Below are 22866 nucleotides of genomic sequence, written 5' to 3'. Positions count from 1 at the left end.
GCAGGCTTTTGAGCAAGGCACTTGGTCTCCCCATCTCAAGTCTGCAATCTTTAAAAATAGGTTAATATAAATATTAATACATAGCCTACCTTCCTCTCAGAATGCAAGTAATTAGAATTCAGATACTAACCTGATGAGTACACTCTAAGAACTGCCACTTTAAAATACATTTCCTTTCTCTTCACTGGCTGCTTTGTGTGTATGTTGGTGGGGAGGAATATCTAATTACCATAATTCATAATAGCCTCCTATTTTTCCTCCTCTTTTTTAGTACTAATTATTTCTTGATTTTTTCTTGTCCATTAATATTATGATTTTAACTTCTCAGGATTTTTTTCAATCCAGAAAAATAGGAAGGAAAAATGTTGTTGAAACCTAACTCACCTGTGGTTTCTGGTACTGCACGCGATTATAACACGGTTTACACAAGCACAATGTGATTAACAACTTTGTCTATGCAGAGATAAATATACATGTATTTACATTTTCTCAGGGTGGTCTCGAGTCTTGAGATCCCTATAGTTTTTTCCACAAATTACAAAAAAAAAATTTTTTTTTTGCTTAAAATCCATATTTTTCTCTTAAGACCGTTTCTTAAATTTGTAGTTTTACAGGAGGAAGTTAAAAAAAGACAGATAAGACATGAGCAGAAGTAAGAATAATGCAGTTCTGAAATTGTTAGTGGAACAGTTCTGTTTTTGACACCTATTTTTTTGCTTGGATTCTACAAGGTAGTTTACTCAACTTCGTCCCAGCGTGCACTGATCGTCCAACAACAGCAGCTTCTGTGAACTTCAGATAGCACAGCAAGCAGAGCGACTGCATTGTGCTTCATTTCTTCAATGATGCCTGAGGAAGTGGCTTATGCTACTCTCAAATTTCCAAATCTTTCCAAGTCAAAGAAAATCCAGGAGAGCCACAGTCTCAAGAGAACAGGTAAGATGTTCTATGCAGGAACAGACAGACCAGAGAAGAGATTAGTCAACTATACTGGCAGGTGGTCCTGTCTTCGACTCAAAGCTATTAGACTCTTTTAAGATTAGATTATGGAGTGCTAGTTCATAGTAAAATTGCTATTCCAGAGTCTAGTTTTATCTATTTTATTTCATTTGTAAGATCATTATAGTGTGTAAAACAACAACAACAAAACCTGTGGTCTAAGCTTCTGGAAATCCAGATCTCTAGTGTCACCAAAATACCATTTCTTATATTTTTCAGAGATTGTAAACTATTAGGAGAATGAAAAACAGTAATAGCATGAGAATAACTCTCCAGGCTCTTTATTTAATTGCTAAAAGATATAAAATAGACATATGCTACAAGATTCATAGGACCCTGCTCAGTGATGTCATAAACATTTATTTATTTCTGAGAAGGATTAAGACTGAAGGTTTCTTATTTCAACAAAATATAATTCTGGGTCACATAATTGCAGTCTTTTATTTGGCAGTTTAATTCCTAGGAAGCTGGAGTAATAATGAAACAGTAAGATGATTTTTGAAAACATCAAAATCAAATTTACTAAAATGTCTCCATTGCAATAGGATACATGGTTTCTTGTGCATTCCTGAGACTGTTTTTGTTATTTATAATTTGCTGTTTACATATTTTAATACTTTTGTATGTTTGTTTTTAAGTCCTTTTGATCTTAATATAATATAATTATATCTTCTATAAATATGTGTAATTTTTAATTAACTTACCCCATTCCATATAAGCAAATTTGATTATAGAATTTTAGGCATCAGGTTAATATATTATGTTTTAGAGACAAATTTCCCTAATAGAGTCATCCTCTCTATGATGTTTTATGAAGTTGCTGAATGTATTTAGGGCATAGTATTACATCGTCACCACCCAATCAATATCATAAATAACTGACTTCAGGAGCTTATAGAACTGAAGAAGAGATTTATGTTGTCACATATTTCCCCAAAATTAACAATTGTTATTAATATTCTTTTATAAGAATTTTATTATTTTACATACTTCTGGGTAATTGGCTCAGATTTTATTTTTGAAAAGGGTCGCAAGAGTTTGTCTTATTAAAAAGAAACCTCTATCATCAGAATCAAGTCAGGAATATATGAATAGTTAGAAAGTAAAAAGAAGACTGGAGAAAACAATGATTTTTTAAAAACACCTTCACTTTTTACCCCTGAAAAGATAATCAGGAAGCGCCAGAATTGGAGCTGGATGGTACAGTGGAGCATGGACCAAGGAGAGTTGAGAGCACAGCCAAGGCGGCGGAGAGCAGAGCCGTGAGAGGTAAGATCTATTCTAATAAACAGAGCCACTGAGTCAGGAAGAAAATGAAAAAAATGTGGGAGATGTTAGAACATAAAACTAGAGGGTACTTTTAAAAATAAAAGATAAAAATTTTTTGAAAAATTAGAAAGGAGGATATATTGAAGGTGACTAATTTGTCCTTTAGTTATAAGAAACTATCTCTTTTTTATTATTTTCTCCATCTACCTCGAAAAAGGTTTTTATATCCTTTTCTGAATTTTTCTATTTTCGTAATTTTAAACCTCATTGACTAAATTTCTTTCTAGTTTTTAAAATAATTTACCCTTTTGTTACATTTCATGGATGATTTTCTTGAATCGCCTTTTAATTTTTTTATCAAATAAATGTGTTCCTAGTATCATTTTGGTTCAACAAATTCTTGTTGTCTAAAGGCTTCTTTTATAACATTCTATCTTATGTGTGTATGAAAAATTTTACTTCTCGGATGGTTTTTAAAAATTGTATTTTTAAGTCAATCTTATTGAAGTATGATTTAAATACAAAATAATATTCTCAATTTAAATGTTAAATGATAATTCATTATATTTAACAAATATATACATATACCTCCAAAATTAAAATTTAGAATATATCAGTCATCCTCAAAAAATAAGTTGTGTGCCTTCTGAGTTATTCTCACCATCAGCACCACCAACCTTAGCTGCAGATAACCACTAACCTTCTTTCTATAATCTTGGACTGTTTGGCTTGGTCTAGAATTTTATATATCAATAAATAGATTCAAATAACATATACTCTTCATGACTGACTTCTTTCATTAAACATACTGTTTTATGAGATTTATCTAGGTTGTGTGGATCAGTAGTTAATTCCTTGTCATTGCTGAGTGTTGGGCAGATAAAATGTATTATGCTCACTTTGTTAAAGATGGTGCTGCCTGACCTGTGGTGGTGCAGTGGATAAAGTGTCGACCTGGAAATGCTGAGGTCGCCGGTTCGAAACCCTGGGCTTGCCTGGTCACGGCACATATGGGAGTTGATGCTTCCTGCTCCTCCCCCCTTCTCTCTCTCTCTCTCTCTTTCTCTCTCTCCTCTAAAGTGAATAAATAAATAAATAAATAAAAATTAAAAAAAAAAAAAAAAGATGGTGCTGCCCACGTGGAGGCTGTTGCCCAGGTGATATTAATGTGTGTTGGGGGCTGGCTGTGGGCAGGCAGAATCCTTGTAGCCTGGGGCTTGGTTTTGGGATTAAGCCTTTCCCACCCTTTTTGATGTGGGGTGGTACAATCCTATTATGCCCCAGATAAGTGGCTTTGTATTAGAGATCTCCCTATTTTATATATTGGATTAAAAGTCTGGATTTCTACACTATAAAATGGGGGCAGGACAGGAGCTTGCTCTCTTGGTTCCTGAGATTAGCAGAGGAGAGAGCAGAGAGCAGAGAAAAGCCACGTGGAGACCAGGAGAAGCAGCCAAGATGGCGGAGTGTTGAGTGAGAAGCCAGTTTGTGCAGAGTTTCTGTAGGGAGAAGGAAGGAGATGGGGAACAGAGGTGAATAAGTCTGGTGAGCTAGAAACCTTTGATTCTAGGAAACTCGGATAAGTCAGTAGCTTTGTGAGCACTGAATATGAGTGGGTTTTGGAGCCCAGTGTGTGTTTTTTACTTGCCCACTGGGTGCAAGCTAGAATTAAAGAAGATGGCCCATCAGTTTTTGGCTCCATTGTTTCTTTACCGACTGTCCGAATCCAATGCGAACCTGCATGGGCCGGGCTGCCGTGATAGCGGCCCTGGCCACTGGCTTTACACTGAGTAATAAGTTCAATGAATGAGTACACCACAATATTTATCCATTCACCTATAGATGGATATTTTAGTTGTTTTCAGTTTGAGGCTAGTATAAATAAAGCTGCTTTGATGTGCAAGTTTTTGTATAGACACTTTTAGAAATTTTATTCTATAAATATCTACCTAGGAGTAGAATTCTAAGTTGGATTGGGGTATGTTTATTAGAAACTGTCAAAATGGTTTCCACATTTACACTTCCATCAGTGTAATTACAGAACTTCTGAAGTTTTCTGATTGTTTTATCTCTGTTTCTTCTAAATTCTTCTTTTCTGTGTTTATTTTTTTTCTTCAGTCCTTCATGTTATAGCTTTCTTCAGCTATCTGGTGATCTCTGGTTGCCTGTACTCATTTTAAGAGTGTGATATCAAGTCAATTTTTTGAGACCCCCCTTGTATATGAGATGGGCTTATTAAATTGTAGCCTTCATGGACTAGGACAATTCACTGAATAACTTAATTATCAATATTTGTGAAATTCCCCCCTCCTTGGGCCAGTTATTTGCTCTGGAGACATATCATCCAATATACTACCTTGGGCAATCTTATGAGAATAGATAAGAGAGGGTAACTCACTTTTTTTTGGGGGGGGTATGGGGTGAGAGAAGGTCTACCTGTATTTTCCTTCGATTTTTAGGTACATTTTTAGTTTTCAAGTCACTTATACCTCCACGTGGAAATTACCAGATACCACCAATTCTTGGAGCTTTGGGGGGTTCTTAAATTAGAATCGACTTGCTTTTGTTTCCTCCATGCTGACTTCAGTTCAGTTTCTAAGGGTCCATGAAGTTATTAGTGCCTTTTGTGTCTGTTATCTACCTTCCAGAATTCCATTTCTTTGTTATTCTTTTTTCTTCTTATTATAAATATATGTTTTCTGTGTTTTTTTGTGTGTGTGTGTTTTGTTTTTGGGGGGTGAGGGGGTTGTGTATATTTTTCTGAAGTGAGAAGCAAGAGGCAAAGAGACAGACTCCTGCATGCACCAGACCGGGACCACCCGGCATGCCCACCAGAGGGTGATGCTCTGCCCACCTGGGCCATAAATACTATATGCTTTTTTGGTCATGCTCCTCATGGCGCCATCTCTCTGACGTCCCTATATGCTTTTACAAACCACTTTCTATATTTTCTTGGAGTTTTAATCAACATTTCAGTCAACCCAAATGCACTTTGAGTTCTGCCTTTCTTTTTTTTCATTTCTTATCAAATACCTCTCCTAAATGGAGCTAGTATAGGCGGGGCATTAAAGGTCTAAAACTCTTATGAGGTTCCAATGAGGAGAAGGGGTGATGGATTTGTTCACTTCTGTGCTAGTTAAGGAATTCACAGAATAGAAAGTTGAAGGGAAGATTCAAGACTCTGTGATTTATCACAAGGGCCTAGTGTCTCGATATTATTGAACTCAATAGAGAAAAGGTGGTGCCAAACTTTTCGTATTATCTCTGGAAGACTTGTTTGTCTTTCTGGCCTTAGAGGATTGGTATACAAACTAAACAGGCATGCAAAACAGGTCCTCTATAATTCTAAATCATAGAGTGTGTTAGACTTTGCATCTGAGAAAACTTTGAACCAAGTGTCCTTTTTAATGAGATGTAGAATTAACAGATTGTCATCTGGTATGCCACTGACACATAGTGAAAGAACCATGCATGTGTGTTTTCCATCACACATAGTTTTGATGCTTCTCAAAGTACTCCAAAGCTTGATCGCAAACACAAGAGTAAATAAAACTAAGACAAAACAGGTAAAAATAGCTACTGATTTTAAGAGCCTCCAAAGCCAGAGGAGAAAACAAAAAGCCAAAGACCCCAAACAGTCCCTGGAAGAGAAAAATAACTAAAGTAAACAACCAACATAATAACATCATTTATGATATTAAATTATGGCCCTGACCGGTTGGCTCAGTGGTAGAGCATCAGCCTGGCATGCAGAAGTCCTGGGTTTGATTTCCGGCCAGGGCACACAGGAGCGGCGCCCATCTGCTTCTCCACCCCTACCCCTCTCCTTCCTCTCTGTCTCTCCCTTCCCCTCCTGCAGCGAGGCTCCATTGGAGCAAAGATGACCCGGGCGCTGGGGATGGCTCCTTGGCCTCTGCCCCAGGCACTGGAGTGGCTCTGGTCGCAGCAGAGCGACACCCCGGAGGGGCAGAGCATCACCCCCTGGTGGGCAGAGCATCACCCCCTGGTGGGCAGAGCGTCACCCCCTAGTGGGTGTGCCGGGTGGATCCCGGTCGGGCGCATGCAGGAGTCTGTCTGTCTCTCCCCATTTCCAGCTTCAGAAAAAAAAAAAAAAAAAAGATATTAAATTATGGCCTCACAGATATTTAAATTGAAATAAATTGACTTTCACTGTAATTATTTAAGTAGATGAGTTAAAAGAAAAGGTAAAAATCATTAAGGCCCAACAGAATGTCATGGAAAATTATACAGAAGAAATGATTCAAAAATAAATAGGTATAAAAATCATGATGGACTTCAATAATAAAACAAAAGTGATCTAATATGTAAATAATAAGATTCTATAAAGAACAAATATAAGTATGGAAATAATTAAAGGACAATCAAATATTCTCTAATACTGAGTAAATATGGAGAAAAAATAACTTCCATTTATTCAAAACAAATTCAGAAAAGATATAGTTCATTCATGCTAGCAAAATAAAAACACATCATACACCATACCTGAGAAAAATACTTGAGAAAATTTCTAGATACAAAGGAATTAATAAGGTCTCAAAACAAGAGAAACTTTAGAGTCAAGTAAAAAAATAATAGCTGATGATGGGGTGATTACAATAAAATTTAAAAAATAAGTGTTACATTATTTTTGCAATAAGATAAATATATTGCAAGACAAAAATCTATAATAGTCTAAAAAAATTTTACTAAATTCTCACATTAAAACCTAGGGTCAGAGAGAGAAAAGGAGAAGAAATAAAGATATTATAAAAGTTCAACTTGGACAGTGGGATTGATAATTATATATTGGTATTATATTATTGTAACTCAAACACTGAATTACTAGAGCACTTGGGTGGATGGAGTAAGGTTGGTGTCTTATTTCATAACATAAAAGATTTAGCTAAAAGCTACTAAGAGGCTAATAAGACCTAGTAAAAAGAAAAACATGTAAATAAAACTGCTAAATTACTAAGGAAAAAAATCAAATATAAATAAATATTGTCTCAATTAAATCAGGAAAAAACTGTGTTAAGTAATGATCAAATATATAGTTGATGAAGTAAATTTAAAAACCATAAACATATATGCACCAAAAATGCAAAAATTATTAAGAGATTCAAAGAGATTTTATTGGAAATAAATTTAACTCACAGTTTTGATTTACTACTTGTGTTATGATAAAATACCTAACAAAAAAATCTAACATATATGAAATATTTCAGTAATTAAATTAATATATTTAATTGCTATAAATACACATATTTTATATGATTGAAAATACTTAAGATAGTGTATCTTTAGAGCAGAGTTGGTAATTCATTTTTAAAAACCTATCAAATAGTAATTTACAAAAATTAATAGACCTTTATCTTTGTGATTATAATACAATAAAATTAGAAATAATAATATTAGGATAACCAAATAATCTTAAATATTTGGGAAAAATATATTCCCAATAATATTTTTATCATAAAGAAGAAAACAAATGAATCTACATATTTAAAATGTAATGCAAAAGAAAAATTTTTTTTGAGAATAGCAAAAGTTATTAAAGAGAAAGATTTATAACCCCAAATCTTTCATTATCAAAGAAGAAAAATAGCCAAACAATACAAATGTTAATAAAAATAAAATTAATGGAAAGTCAATGAATTTAAAAGCTAAAATTAAAAATATAAAGTTTTTGAAAGCAAAATTTTACCTGAAGACTGGTCTCATTGAAAGGAACCCAATAGAAAACTGGAAAGCCACATGCAAAAGAATGAAACTCGACTACAGCCTGTCCCCGTGTACTAAAATTAATTCAAAATGGATCAAAGACCTAAATATAAGACCTGAAACAATAAAGTACATAGAAGAAGACATAGGTACTAAAATCATGGACCTGGGTTTTAAAGAACATTTTATGAACTTGACTCCAATGGCAAGAGAAGTGAAGGCAAAGATAAATGAATGGGACTACATCAGAATTAAAAGTTTTTGCTCAGCAAGAGAAACTGATATCAAAATAAACAGACAGCCAACTATATGGGAACTGATATTTTCAAACGACAGCTCAGATAAGGGCCTAATATCCAAAATTTACAAAGAACTCATAAAACTCAACAACAAACAAACAAGCAATCCAATAAAAAAATGGGAAGAGGACATGAACAGACACTTCTCCCAGGAAGAGATACAAATGGCCAACAGATATATGAAAAGATGCTCAGCTTCATTAGTTATTAGAGAAATGCAAATCAAAACTACAATGAGATACCACCTCACCCCTGTTAGATTAGCTATTATCAACAAGACGGGTAATAGCAAATGTTGGAAAGGCTGTGGAGAAAAAGGAACCCTCATTCACTGTTGGTGGGACTGTAAAGTAGTACAACCATTATGGAGGAAAGTATGGTGGTTCCTCAAAAAACTGCAAATAGAACTACCTTATGACCCAGCAATCCCTCTACTGGGTATATACCCCAAAACCTCAGAAACATTGATACGTGAAGACACATGTAGCCCCATGTTCATTGCAGCACTGTTCACAGTGGCCAAGACATGGAAACAACCAAAAAGCCCTTCAATAGAAGACTGGATAAAGAAGATGTGGCACATATACACTATGGAATACTACTCAGCCATAAGAAATGATGACATCAGATCATTTACAGCAAAATGGTGGGATCTTGATAACATTATAAGGAGTGAAATAAGCAAATCAGAAAAAAACAAGAACTACATGATTCCATACATTGGTGGAACATAAAAATGAGACTAAGAGACATGGACAAGAGTGTGGTGGTTACCAAGGGTGGGGGGGGGAGGGAGGACATGGGAGGGAGGGAGGGAGAGTTAGGGGGAGGGGGAGGGGCACAGAGAACTAGATAGAGGGTGACGGAGGACAATCTGACTTTGGGCGAGTGGTTTGCAACATAATTTGATGACAAAATAACCTAGACATGTTTTCTTTGAATATATGTACCCTGATTTATTAATGTCATCCCATTACCATTAATAAAAATTTATTAAAAAAAAAAAAAAAAAAAAAAAAAAAAGAAAGGAACCCAATAGCCAAATTAAAAGAAAATGATGAAAGCAAAATTATCAGATATTAAGAATAAGTTTTGAAACATAGCCATAAACTGGAGGAAAATAAATATGTATGAGAATAGTCTATGTAACTTTGTAGAAATAAATTTGAAAGTCTAAAGGAAATAGATGATTTCCTAGTAATATATAGTGTGTCTGTAAAGTCATGGTGCACTTTTGACCGGTCACAGGAAAGCAACAAAAGACGATAGAAATGTGATATCTGCACCAAATAAAAGGAAACCCTCCCAGTTTCTGTAGGATAATGTGGCAGCATGTGCAGATAATGACGTAACACCCTGTATACAGAGGAGCAGCCCATGTCCATGCCAGTTGAGATGTGGACGGTACAGAGGAAAGTTCAGTGTGTTCTGTGGCTCGCTAAATTCGAATCCATGACCAAAGTGCAACGTGAATATCAGCGCGTTTATAACGAAGCACCACCACATAGGAATAACATTACTCGGTGGAATAAGCAGTTGAAGGAAACTGGTAGTTTGGTGGAGAAACCCCCTTCTGGTAGGTCATCAGTCAGTGATGAGTCTGTAGAGGCTATACGGTATAGCTACCTAAGGAGCCCTGAAAAATCTGTGCATGAGCCCACATCGAACTGCACTGAATAGGTATGAAACTGGGAGAGTTTTCCTTTTATTTGGTGCAGATTTCACATTTCTATCATCTTTTGTTGCTTTCCTGTGACCGGTCAAAAGTGCACCATGACTTTATGGACACACTGTATTAAAGAGAACACTTGCAAAGATCAGTCATGAGAGAATGAGTTGGAAATGGAATTAAATAGTATATTTCAATACTAGTATAGAAAAGTAAAGAAAAATACCTAGCAATTAGTCAACACTGATTGTATGGACATGAGAAAGTAGACCAATGAAAGCAAGATTAGGAAAGTAAGAAGGGAAGAAAACAGTGCCAAAATATAAACTAGACAGGGTTCATAAAAATACCCAGAATATGTCATATAATTGCACTTGTGTAAAATTGTTTTTAGGGGTAGATGTGAATGTAGAGACTAAACATAGACAAGGACTGCTTGACTTTGCAAACTTTTTTTTCCATTACAAAAAAACAAAATAGAGTTCATGTCTTAATGGCAGGGGTGGAAAAGTTAGAGAAAGAAGAAGAAACATAAAGTGTGTTCTTCATGTCATTTTCCTGAATTTGTGCTTCCTAATAGGACATTCTGGTCCATTCAAAGTATGGGGCCCTGTTGCTTTCATTTTGCTGATGCTGAATTTGGTAGTGCTGGCTGGACTGGGAACCCTGATCTTAACGAGTAAGTTTCCACTTTTCCGTGAGGCTGTCTTGTGGTTTATTAGACACACTGCATTACTCTGATAACGTATCATTTAACATTTTGAGTACTAAGGTTTTCTCAAGGTCTTCACACGCACTCTTATTTAATCTTTACCCCAATCATATCCTATAGTTACATTTTTCCTCAATTTCTAGGGTCAGAGTATCCAAAGTATTTTTTAAATTCTGTGTGGTTAGTAAGTGATCAGTGGAGAATATTTGATCATACATCTATAATTCTATTTTACACTTTATGGTTTTAATATCTCATTGCCTGTCTTTCATGTTTCTATCTTTGTTATACTGATCATATTTTCTTCTCTTCCTTGAATACTTTCCCAACCCCTGCAATAATTTGTTTCTTTAAATATCCATTAATTGTTTTTTCAAGAATTAAAAGTGGGAAATGCTCTCTTCCTCTTTTTTTCCTCCTACAATAGTAAATATAAAAGTATCCTAAGGAAAAAAGGGGATGATTATTATAATAGTTGCTAACATTTCTTAAATGTCCATTCTTGCTAATTTTTATCTATTTTAATGTTAATCCTCATAAAACTTACATTAAAAATTAAAAATTGTATTAATTTGCAGGGCTGCCAGGTAAACATCAGTCTACCAAGAAAAGCTAGATTATGTTGTAATACACAAAACAAATAAATTAGGAAGCTTCTAGATTTTCTGAAGTTCCTAGAGACTTGATTCTTGTCTTTCAAATTTTTTCCTTTAATTCTAATGCTGGTGTTTACCTGTTCTCCATCCTTAAATTATGATTATATCTTTTCAAGAAATTCAAATTCACAATACATAGGCTCTGCTATATATTCTGATGCCTCCTAGCATCAAAAGTGTGATTTGCATTTTTTATAAACTAAATACCAATAAACCGTCTTTTATTTTGAGATCTCTGCTTTATATGGATCTTTTCTGCTTTGCATTTAAACTTATTTGAGCATTTCCTTAAACAAAAAACCAGTGTTCATTGAGTGGCATAAATCATTTTATTTCAATTAATTCTAATCTTAAAAGTATGTAAGTGTGGTATTCTACATGTGTAGCTATGATTTTAATAAGTTTTCCATTAAATTGTTAAATGATTAGCTATTATAATATTAATATAATTTATTGAAAGACTTTGTGTGAAGGTCTGATTAACCTCTCCCATGAATTATAGATCACCAGAAACTCTTCTTCAGCAACAAAACAGCGTATGACAGTCCACAAAGCATAACAGAACAGTTGGAAAATAATATAACATTATACATGAATATGTATAGAAATGTTTCAAGTGAGCACACTGCTCTCAAAGCTATGTTTGAAAACAAATTAAAAGAGTTGAACAACTCTATCTCAAAATGCTATGAAGACTTACAGCAGAAGAAAAATGGTGAGTAAAATCATCTATCTGTTTCATGTAGTCTCATTAATAACTCAGGGTTCTTTAATTTTCCCCAGCCTTTTCACTGGGTTCAAAATCATGAAATATTTCTGAAATTAAAAAAATGAGAATATAGTAACCATTTATAAATTCTATAAAAATACTTTCTTGACATAGTTTCTTTATATACTGTTTAACGGTTACTTTTATCAACATATTTCTTTCTCTCTCTCTCTCTGGTTAGATTCAGTTTTCTTTTATCCTTTCTTGTTTTCTTCCCTTTACACTCCCATTTATTTACACTCTCATTTTAGTGCACTTTAGCTGGCTATATAAGATATATATGCCCAGCTAATACTTGCATGTATTAGCTTGTATATAGCTTGCAAGCTGTATACTTGCATGTCGGAGAAGGTCTTTATTTTGGCTGGGTAAAAATTTGAAGGCTAAAAATAAGTTTTTTCAAAATATTAAAAAGGTTGCTTCAACTTCTCTAGAAAACAGTGTTGTTAAGAAATCTGTTTCCAGTGTGCTTTTCATTCCATAAAAATGACCTGACTTTAGCTTTTAAAATACTAATTTTGGGGAGCTGAAATTTTAAGATATTCTGGGTGTGAGTGTTTTCTAAACATTTATTTGCTGTGCTGTGTACTCTGTAAGTCTTCTCAATCTAAAAGTTTAAGTCTTTCAAATTTAAGGGAAATATGTGCTATTACAAATCAGTTTTCTATTTTTTTTATTTTTATTTTTTACTTCATTTTCTCTGTTCTTCTCATGAAGTCTCTGCTTCAAATGTTGAGTCACAGATTGTCATGTTTGTTTGTTTGTTTGTTTGTTTTTTGTATTTTCTCTTTCTTTTTTTGATGTTAGACTTTGGGAAATTTTCTAAATTTATTTTTCAATCTTTCTATTTATTATTTAGACTATCATTTTTTTTTTAAAGTTATAACTTTTTTTTTTTTAATTTTATTTATTCATTTTAGAGAGGAGAGAGAGAGGGAGAGAGAGAGAGAGACAGAGACAGAGACAGAGAGAGAGAGAGAGAGAGGAGCTGGAAGAATCAACTCCAAATGTGCCTTGACCAGGCAAGCCCAGGGTTTCAAACTGGCAACCTCAGCATTTCCAGGTCGACACTTTATCCACTGCGCCACCACAGGTCAGGATAGACTATCATATTTTTTAACCTAATAAAAGTTTATGTGATTCTTGAGAGCTGTTTTTTGTAGGATCCTGTTCTTACTTTTGAAATCATCTAAGTATATTAATTAAAAGAGTCTTAAAATATAACTCTTCTGTCTAAATTTTTTTTGGAGGGGTGGAAAATAAACAGATTTTTAATTCTTTTTCTTTTATCATGGGAATTCTCTTTCATGTGCTGGTGCGCTATACCTTCTAATTTTTGCTTCTCTGTTCATATTTTAAAAAGGGGGACCTGGCCAATTTGCTCACGGGATAGAATGTCTGTCTGGTATGCAAACATCCTGGGTTCGATCCCTGGTGAAGACACACATGAGAAGCAACCATCTGCTTCTCTCCCCCTCCATCTACCCCTTCTCTCTTTCTTCTGCTCCTGCAGCCAGTGGCTTGATTGGTCCGAGCATTGGCCTCAGGCACTGAGAATAGCTTGGTTATTCAAGCATCATCCCCTAAGTGGGGTTACCAGGTAGATCCCAGTCTGGGCACATGCAGGAGTTTGTCTCTCTATCTCCCCTTCTCTCACTTTAAAAAAAAAAAAAAAAGGAAGGCCCTGGCTGGTTGGCTCAGTGGTAAAGTGTCGGCCTGCCGTGCGGAAGTCCCGGGTTCGATTCCCAGCTAGGGCACACAGGAGAAGCACCTATCTGCTTCTCCACCCCTCCCCCTCTCCTTCTTCTCTGTCCCTCTCTTCCCCTCCCACAGCCAAGGCTCCATTGGAGCAAAGATGGCCCGGGCGTTGGGGATGGCTCCATGACCTTTGCCTCAGGTGCTGGAGTGGCTCTGGTCACAACAGAGCAATGCCCCGGATGGGCAGAGCATCGCCCCCTGGTGGTTATGCCGGGTGGATCCCGCTGGGCGCATGCGGGAGTCTGTCTGACTGCCTCCCCATTTCCAGCTTCAGAAAGATACAAAAAAAAAAAAAAAAAGGAAGAAGGAAAGAGTTGACTGGTTTGGATTAACTCTACTGCTATTAAAATAGGATAGGTTTACCATTAGATCTCTTTGGAAGTGAGAAATATATCTGGATTTATTTTAAGAGTAGAAGACCAGGGTGGGATGTAGAACAGACACCTTTTCCAATGAAACCAGTTATAAAGAGTTATAAAGTGTGGCACTAATAGTCATAGTAGAAACCTAGGCTTTGCTAAACAGTTTATTCAGTTTCATGGGAGAGGAACCATGTCTTTTCCCCTGCTGAAAATCCTATACTCTCTCACTGATTTATCTTCTTCCATTCTTCAGTCTTTTCTTTCTTATTTTCTTTTCTTAAAAAAAATTTCCAAGCACTTGGGAAGAGACCTTGAAAATGTAAAGTTTTCTGCATGTTTGAGTTTTAACCTAAAATCAATGGAAAAACTTTGGATTATTTAAAGCAAGCTCTTGTACAATAGAAATACCACTGGAAACTGAGGTGATGAGTTTTCTATAGGAAGTTGAGCAGAACAGAGATGGACCAGAGTCCTGCTGCAGCAACCCAAACATACTGAGGTTTCCACCGAGTGCTTTTCTTCCTCTGGATGTACAATTTATTCTATCTCAAATTGTTTCAGAGTCAAATCTTACTTCATTTCAGGTACATTCTTTTCCTTCTCTCATATTTGGAGCAATCATATCCTTCAACATATAACCTTTGTTAATCATTTCAATAGATAATGCAGGTATTTAGAAATTCTGATATATACATATGTATGTCTGTGCATCCACACTGTGCATATCTTTATATCAATATCAAAGACTTTCCTCATTTGTTTTTCAGAGCTTGAATGTTGCTCATTCTCAAAGTCATGGATACAGTATATAAAGAGCAGAAAGGATTGCTTCTACCTGAGATATGACCATGAGAAAAATGGGAATAGAACTCAGGTCTGTGTTATAATTTGTGCCATATCCATAGAAATTTCTTAGTATTATTAAGGTACAGGTAAGAAGAATTTTAGTGACATTAATCCTTGGCCATTCCTAATACATGGCCTTTATGCCTTTTATGTGTGCCCCCTCTCTCTGAGTGAAGTTGTTGAAAAAATCCTATGTCACAGGTTCAAATAACAAGGATATACAATTATTAGTTACCAGTTCATGAGACATATCATAACAGATAAGTTATGGAAATATATTTCTTTGTTATTTCTTGTTCCCTGTGATTGCTGAGAGCAAGAAGTATTCCTTGTGAGGCATATTTTAATGAACCATTGATGCAGACTAAATCATAAGATTTTCCTCCCCTTTAGAGTTGTACATTGATGAAAAATTATAGTTTTGACAATAATCCATTTGGTGCAATCTTATAACTCATATAACTTTTGGTTCACATGTTACACTACTTAGTGCTATTAAAGTTCAAATACAGCCCTGGCCGATTGGCTCAGCGGTAGAGCGTCGGCCTAGCATGCGGAGGACCCGGGTTTGATTCCCGGCCAGGGCACACAGGAGAAGCGCCCATTTGCTTCTCCACCCCTCCGCCGCGTTTTCCTCTCTGTCTCTCTCTTCCCCTCCTGCAGCTAAGGCTCCACTGGAGCAAAGATGGCCCGGGCGCTGGGGATGGCTCTGTGGCCTCTGCCTCAGGCACTAGAGTGGCTCTGGTCGCAACATGGCGACGCCCAGGATGGGCAGAGCATCGCCCCCTGGTGGGCAGAGCGTCGCCCCATGGTGGGCATGCCGGGTGGATCCCGGTCGGGCGCATGCGGGAGTCTGTCTGACTGTCTCTCCCTGTTTCCAGCTTCAGAAAAATGAAAAAAAAAAACAGCTTAAAGTTACTACAATGCTCATGATTATTTTACTGTTGTTATTAATATTTGAGTGTAGAAAAAATGTTAAATTCTTAACTATAAAATGCTAAAACCCTTACTATCCAGCACAATTTCTTTGTTTACTAGGCAGTAATATAATAGCATGCACTAATTCAACAGATTTTGTTATCAGCATTAACTTGTCTCTTTGGTTTTTGCCCTTTGTGATTTCATTATCTGAATTATTTTTTCCCTTTTGAACTTGATTAATCCAACTCAATTTACAAGTTTCAACTCCATTGCTTCTTTGGAAATGTTATTTCCATCACATTAAGCTCATTTAGTGGCTTTCTCTTGCATAGTCCCACAGTATTATATTTTAGTCAATGGCTATAAATGTATCTGTTCTGCTAGACTTTTAGCTGCTTGAGGTAAAAAAAAATGTGCCATTCATTATTGTATAGTCATTTGTGATACTGAGTACACTTTAAGCCTGGCTGAAGTAATAGATTTCTTCAATAACTTGATTTTTTTAAATTGTGTTCTTTTTTTCTATAAGAAAAAGGAGTACTTAGAATGTCAAAGGGATGACTTTTTATTATTTCAATGTATTCTTTTGATAATTTACTTAATTAAAGAGAGTAACATCTCAAAGGAAAAAAATTAAGAAATAGTTAAGAAATTAAGAAAAATTAAGAAATATTTGTTTTAGGCTAAACTTAATTAGGTATAAAGAATGAAAGAAAGAAGATAGGGTAGACCAGGGGTCTCCAAACTTTTTACACAGGGGGCCAGTTCACTGTCCCTCAGACCGTTGGAGGGCCAGACTATAAAAAAAACTGAACAAATAAATCCCTATGCACACTGCACATATCTTAAAGTAATAAAACAAAATAGGAACAAATACAATATTTAAAATAAAGAACAAGTAAATTTAAATCAACAAACTGACCAGTATTTCAATGGGAACTATGGGCCTGCTTTTGGCAAATGAGATGGTCAGTGTTCAGTTCCATATTTGTCACTGCTAGCCATATAAAGTGATATGACGTGCTTCTGGAGCCGTGACGCATTTGTCCGCGTCATCGGAAATAGTACTGTACGTGAGTGACGCAGTGCTTTGCAGCACTACCACATACAGTACTCCTCTCACTGACCACCAATGAAAGAGGTGCCCCTTCAGGAAGTGCGGCGGGATAAATGGCCTCAGGGGAATGCATGCGGCCATGGGCCGTAGTTTGGGGACCCCTGGGGTAGACTATGATAATTTTGTTTTCTATCTTGAATTATTTATTTATTTATTTATTTTCTTAAGTGAGAAGTGGGGAGGCAGAAACACAGACTCCCAAATGTGTCCTGACTGGGATTCACCTGGCAAGCCCCCTATGGGGCACTGCTCTGCCCATCTGAGGCCATTGTTCTGTTGTTCGGTGACTGAGCTATTTTTGCACCTGAGAGGAGGCCATGGAGTCATTCTCAGCACCCTGAGGCTAACTTGCTCTAACTAAGCCATATCTGCAGAAGGGAAAGAAAGAGATAGAGAGAGAGAGAAGGGCAATGGGGGAAGGGAAGGGGTAGTGAAGCAGATGGCCGCCTCTTCTGTGTGCCCTGACCAGGAATCAAACCTGGGAAATTCACACATCAATGTCAACACTGTACTGCTGAGCCAACTGGCTAAGGCCTTCTATCTTGAATTTATGCACAAGAAAAAAATTATCAGGTATATGTGTAGTATTTTTATGTTTGGAACTGATATTGAATATAAACTTTAATACTGAGTGTCCGATTTATGGTACTTGTGAGAACCACATGAACATAAAATGCAACTGACCTTGGAAGTGAATGGGAAATAACTGTAATGAAGAATTAAAAAAATTATTCACCCATAATTTTACTAAACATTAATTACTTATCAAACATTCATCTATGATTATCATGTTCTTTTCATTGGGAATACCAGATGAAGGAAAAGTATCAATCCACATCATCAAGGGGAATTTAAGTCTGTTAAGGAAGAGTTTTGGTTAATTTAAAAATCAATAGACTGGGTGACAACATTCAAAATGAAGTGGGAGATTGAGAAATCCACATTATAAATGGGGAAAGAAAATAGGAAAACTAGCACGTGTTCAAAAATAAATAATTAAAGAAACAGGGAGAAAAAAGAGGCATGCTTCAATGAGAGCTGATAAAAAAAGAGGAGTTTCAAAAATGATATAACTAACAGTGAAAATACCTCAAAAAGGTGAAATAACGCACAAGTGTTGATAAATATTATATGCCTATAATGAGCCATATGCTGGAAAAGACCATTCTATCTAGTGTTTTATTTTACCTTAAAACAATCTATGATATATCATTATCCCTAAATTTCAGATCAGAAAATTGAAGTTCATAAAAACTAATTTCTTATGGTCACATGAGTAATAAGCCCCAGAATGCACCAGAATGCAGGCTCAAATCTTAGTCTGCCTATTTTTGAAGCCCAAGAAATGTCTAAAATAAAGTGTTATTTAACACTTAAAAGATAACTCTAGTAAGAGTATTATAAATGAAGTAATGTTGGTTAAATATTGATAACATTTTATTATTTTTCAAACAAATATTTCTTGTGCTTATTAAGTTCATCAACATAGACTAAAGAAGTTGGATGTAACAGTAAGCCTTGCCATTCTACATCTTACAGAACTTTTTTTTTAATTTTTTTTAAATTTTTTATTTATTCATTTTAGAGAGTAGAGGGAGAGACAGAGAGAGAGAAGGGGGGGAGGAGCTGGAAGCATCAACGCCCATATGTGCCTTGACCAGGCAAGCCCAGGGTTTCGAACCGGCGACCTCAGCATTTCCAGGTCGACACTTTATCCACTGCGCCACCACAAGTCAGGCCTTACAGAACTTTTTATCTAAGGTGAATCAAAAACAATAAATCAAGAATCATGCAAATGGCTGTTTTAATGCAAGTATGATATTTCTTATATCAAAAATGAAAAATACAATGGTCAAAGAAAATAGTTAGAGATGGTTTAAAATCTGAGTGAGGAAGAAGCAATAAAATAAAGCTTAAGTTTCAGATTTTCTCTTTAGAATCTTTGAATTAATAGAAGTAACCTCTTATATCACTAAAGAAAAGTCATGAAACCAGGATAGTTTTAGGGCATTATTAACTTCAGGTAGGTCCCAATGGAGAGGGAAAGAATAAAAGAATCAAAGACAAGTACTGTAGTAAGTTGGAAAAGAGTTGAGGTTCTCACTAGAAAGGCTAGTCTTGAATGAATGTGAACCCATTCCACAGTGAACACAGAAAAGAAAATTAGAATACTTATAGATGTAGATATGGTGGTATTTGGGGGACTGGGAACTTATTTAATTTGATACTTTCTGGGTTTGCCTATCATCTGCTGAATGTGAAGAGTGTAGTGATGGTGTTAGGTAGGAAACCTGAAAATAAAGGTTTTAAAATTCCACTGAGGGAAAGGGGACAAGAAACCAAGAAAGAAGTAAGATTGTTGAGTGCAATTTTGATGACATGAATATGGTCTGTTGGATTTGCTTTAACTCCCAGTGGTACAAAGGAGCAATAACTGATGTTTCTTTTGTATATAGTTGTTCTTTACATGTCTTCCATCACCTGTCTTCTGGATGGATCTGAATTGTACACTCATTAAGACAAATAAGACAGCAGCGAATGTTTCAGAATCTTGCCTTTTGACCTGTGAGTTAATCTGTCCCTTCTATCTTGTAATAAAGGAAGGTCTGGTTTGCTAATTTTGAATATGTTTCCCTGACAGTCATCCTCCATTTATAATCAAAAGTGAATAAAAAGAAGGCAAGAAATTCTGGGAGCATTTGTCCATACCTCAAGCAATTATTTTTTAGGAAAAAAAAAATCTAGATAGGAGTCCCTTGGAATTAATAGCATGGGAGGCAGAAATTGAGAAGTTTTGCTATACTTCCCTGACTTTGCTTTTGTACTACTGTTCCTTGCTTTTCTAGGACACTAATAAATGGAAAGTGCAAATGCAAAATCAAATCACAGTTAAGGGTAGTACTCTGTGCAATATAAAATAAACTGTCCCCTTGGAGGCAGGAAACTGCTTTGTTTCTGCTACTTTATATGTTGCTTAAGTAAAAATATGAGCTTACATATTTTATTAAAGAACGATTATGCAAGTATTTTTAGAGAGTTATAATCAGGGTAACCATATGATTTAATGTCCAAACCAGAACACTTTTTAGAGTAAAAGGAGGCATTGTTGACAATTATTACATGAACACACTGGACATAAATTAGAAATACCTTAGGCAAGCCAAGATTACTTAGTGAATGAAATTGATGAAATTGAGAATGGAAGGCGAAGAGGTAGCTTGGGGTCCTAGACAGCTGAGGGCTCTTGTGAATTCTTACAGTAGTATAAGGAATCACCATTTTTTATCACTTTTTAAACTAAACTAATCTAACAAGGAAAGAATAATAAATTTTGAATATACAGATTGGATTTAGGAAGTAATAGTCTCTTTTTAAAGATAAAGAATACAATTCATGTTTATTTATTTATTTATTTTTGTTACAGGAGTGGCACCCTTACGTTTCAAGTGATGCAACAGTGAAGTATGCAGCAGTCAATGAAAATGAAATAACTAGAAAATCTAAAGACTCCAATATTTAGATATTTGTGAGAACAAAGTAGTATAGATATGGCACATTTTTAATCTTAGGTAATTGAGAATTGATAGCTTATTAGAATATTACAGGACATAAAAATCACCATGTAAACTGAAATTATGCAAAGCAATCTCAGAACCAAAGGGAAGATTTTGATTGTTTTGTGACCTTCAGTGTTTTTTCTCAAAACATTAGAAACTCTGTTGCAGTGAAATTAATACTACTTAGTACATTATAATGTGAAATATTCAAAACATTGAGAATTAAAGTGGCTTATTTTGTTTTTTCAGAGTGCCATGAACAGTGGTACAACTTCTTGTGTGGTCCAGTTTACTCAACAGATTGAACATCTTTTTATGCAAATGGTCACACTCCTATGTTGAGGTCAGCTTTTCACATTTTATCCTTTGTTATTTTCACTAAAGACCTTAAAAAAAATCAGTATGCCTTTACTGGTTTGTTTTGTGGAGACAGCAAAATCAGGATCCAGAGAGTGATTTTGTCTTTGCCAACAATTTATTTAGCACAAGCTCACTGTGAGAATTATAATAATTTTATAAGCCAAAGCATACAGGATAGTATTTCTTAATAAGCCAAATAAAGAAATAACATACTCCAAACCAGTGACAGATTAATCACACTATTGTTCTGGGCAAGGGGAAATGAGAGGAATAAAGCATAAATTTTAATATGAGGTGTGCCTTTTTATTCAAGGGGTAGGCTCACTTGGGAGAGTCAGTGACCTACCAAGAGGTAACTTGGAGCTGCCAGCACAAAACAGAAGTCTCCTGTTGCTAGCAACATAAAAGTATCCTGTTGTTGGTGCACGTTCCTATGAACAGAGTTGCCAGTTAGCAGGTCAACTGAGCTGCTCTAAGGATTATCACACTTGAGACCTCTCCTTGGTTTAAACATCACTACCGACCAAATCGCCTTGGCCACTGTGGGAGTAAATGTCTCAAAGGTCTTAAGAGACTTTTTAAGTTAGCAGAGAGTCACCTCACCCAAACCAAAACTCTCAAATATTCCTCACAAACTTTCAGTATTTATGGTCTAAATGTCCGCTTGCTATAGTTACTGGCAACCAGCCCCCACCCCTTTAGGGGATTTCCAAAGTCATCTTATTCACTCAGTCAAGCAGTCATGGTTGAAAGGGGCTGGGCTTGTTATGAATAACAAGATACCCATTTCACCATTTCACCTTTAGGGCTGTAAGTTATTTCTCTTTAGTTCTACCAGTTTTTACCTCTCATAATATGTCATGTTACTAAGTACTGTACAGACACATTTCAACTGTTATATCTTCTTATAGAATTGACCATTTTATCATTATGTAATACCGCTTTTTATCCCTTATAATTTTTCTTGTTCTAAAGTCTGCTTTGTATGAAATTAATATAGCTAGTCCAGGTTTCTTTTGATAAAGTTGGATTAATTTCTTCTATGATTGTATCTTTTTTTTCTACTCTTTGAAGTAGTTAATTTTTTTTTTGTTTGTTTTCTATCTTCTCTGGTCATTTTGAGGATTTCATATACTTGCATTTTTCTCCTTTCTTAGACTATCACACTTCTTTTTAAAATTTTGTAGTGGTTGCCTTAGAGTTTGCAATGTGTACATATAAGGCTCTTAACATCTATTCTGACTCTCAAAAACCCTGTCAACATCTAAAGGTCTAGATTTTCTGCCTTCTTAAAACCATTGTTACTCACCACCAAAATCTTTATAAATGCAAATACTCACTGAAAATCTCCTTTACCATTTTGCTTTTAATTGAAACCTACTTCTTTTAGAATCTTTGCAGATATCCCAAGTGTTGGTAGCTTTGTTTCCCACATTCATTACTGTTACATCCCAGGAGACAGACCACAGCAAACCTAAAGTGAATTTTGTAAGTTTTATTGCAAACCTGCGCAAGGACTGCAAGTAACCCCACGCAAGGAAGCACTGCAGTCCCGAGCCTCTAAAATGGCTCCTTTTTATAGGGCGGCTATCTAGGTTGAGTAAGCAAGCAGCATTTACAAGGGCAGAAGAGATGCGATTAGCTTACCTTATTCTTGGCTAAGTCTCTAGGGTAGGGCTTCCTGGATGTTGGGTACACAGAGTTCAGTGGAAAATATTGCTACATTTCTAATAGTTGTTTATCTTTTGCCTCCAGCCATGTACTGGATGTACTCAGTTTTCATGGCTGGTGGCCTGCACCTCTTGCCCTAAAATATCACATTCCCCTCTTCTTACTAGCTCAAACCATTGA

At 35.6% G+C, this 22866-nt stretch overlaps 1 protein-coding gene across 2 annotated transcripts; it reads left to right on the top strand.

Annotated features, from left to right (window-relative positions):
- Positions 1-713: 713 nt before the first annotated feature.
- On the top strand, positions 714-22817 carry LOC136327158 (uncharacterized). Of its 2 annotated transcripts, XM_066264068.1 has the most exons (7): positions 714-936; positions 2167-2268; positions 10538-10636; positions 11828-12040; positions 14982-15088; positions 19555-19663; positions 20523-20651. In XM_066264068.1, coding segments are annotated over exons 1-7 (726 nt in total). In that variant the 5' UTR covers positions 714-842; the 3' UTR covers positions 20525-20651. The 2 variants fall into 2 exon arrangements, with proteins under 2 accessions (XP_066120165.1, XP_066120174.1); XM_066264077.1 differs by lacking the exon at positions 19555-19663 and having other exon boundaries at positions 20523-22817.
- Positions 22818-22866: the final 49 nt, after the last annotated feature.

Source organism: Saccopteryx bilineata, chromosome 1 (genome assembly GCF_036850765.1).
Source record: "Saccopteryx bilineata isolate mSacBil1 chromosome 1, mSacBil1_pri_phased_curated, whole genome shotgun sequence".
Classification (NCBI taxonomy): Eukaryota; Metazoa; Chordata; class Mammalia; order Chiroptera; family Emballonuridae; genus Saccopteryx; species Saccopteryx bilineata.
This window is presented reverse-complemented; position numbering and strand designations above follow the sequence as displayed.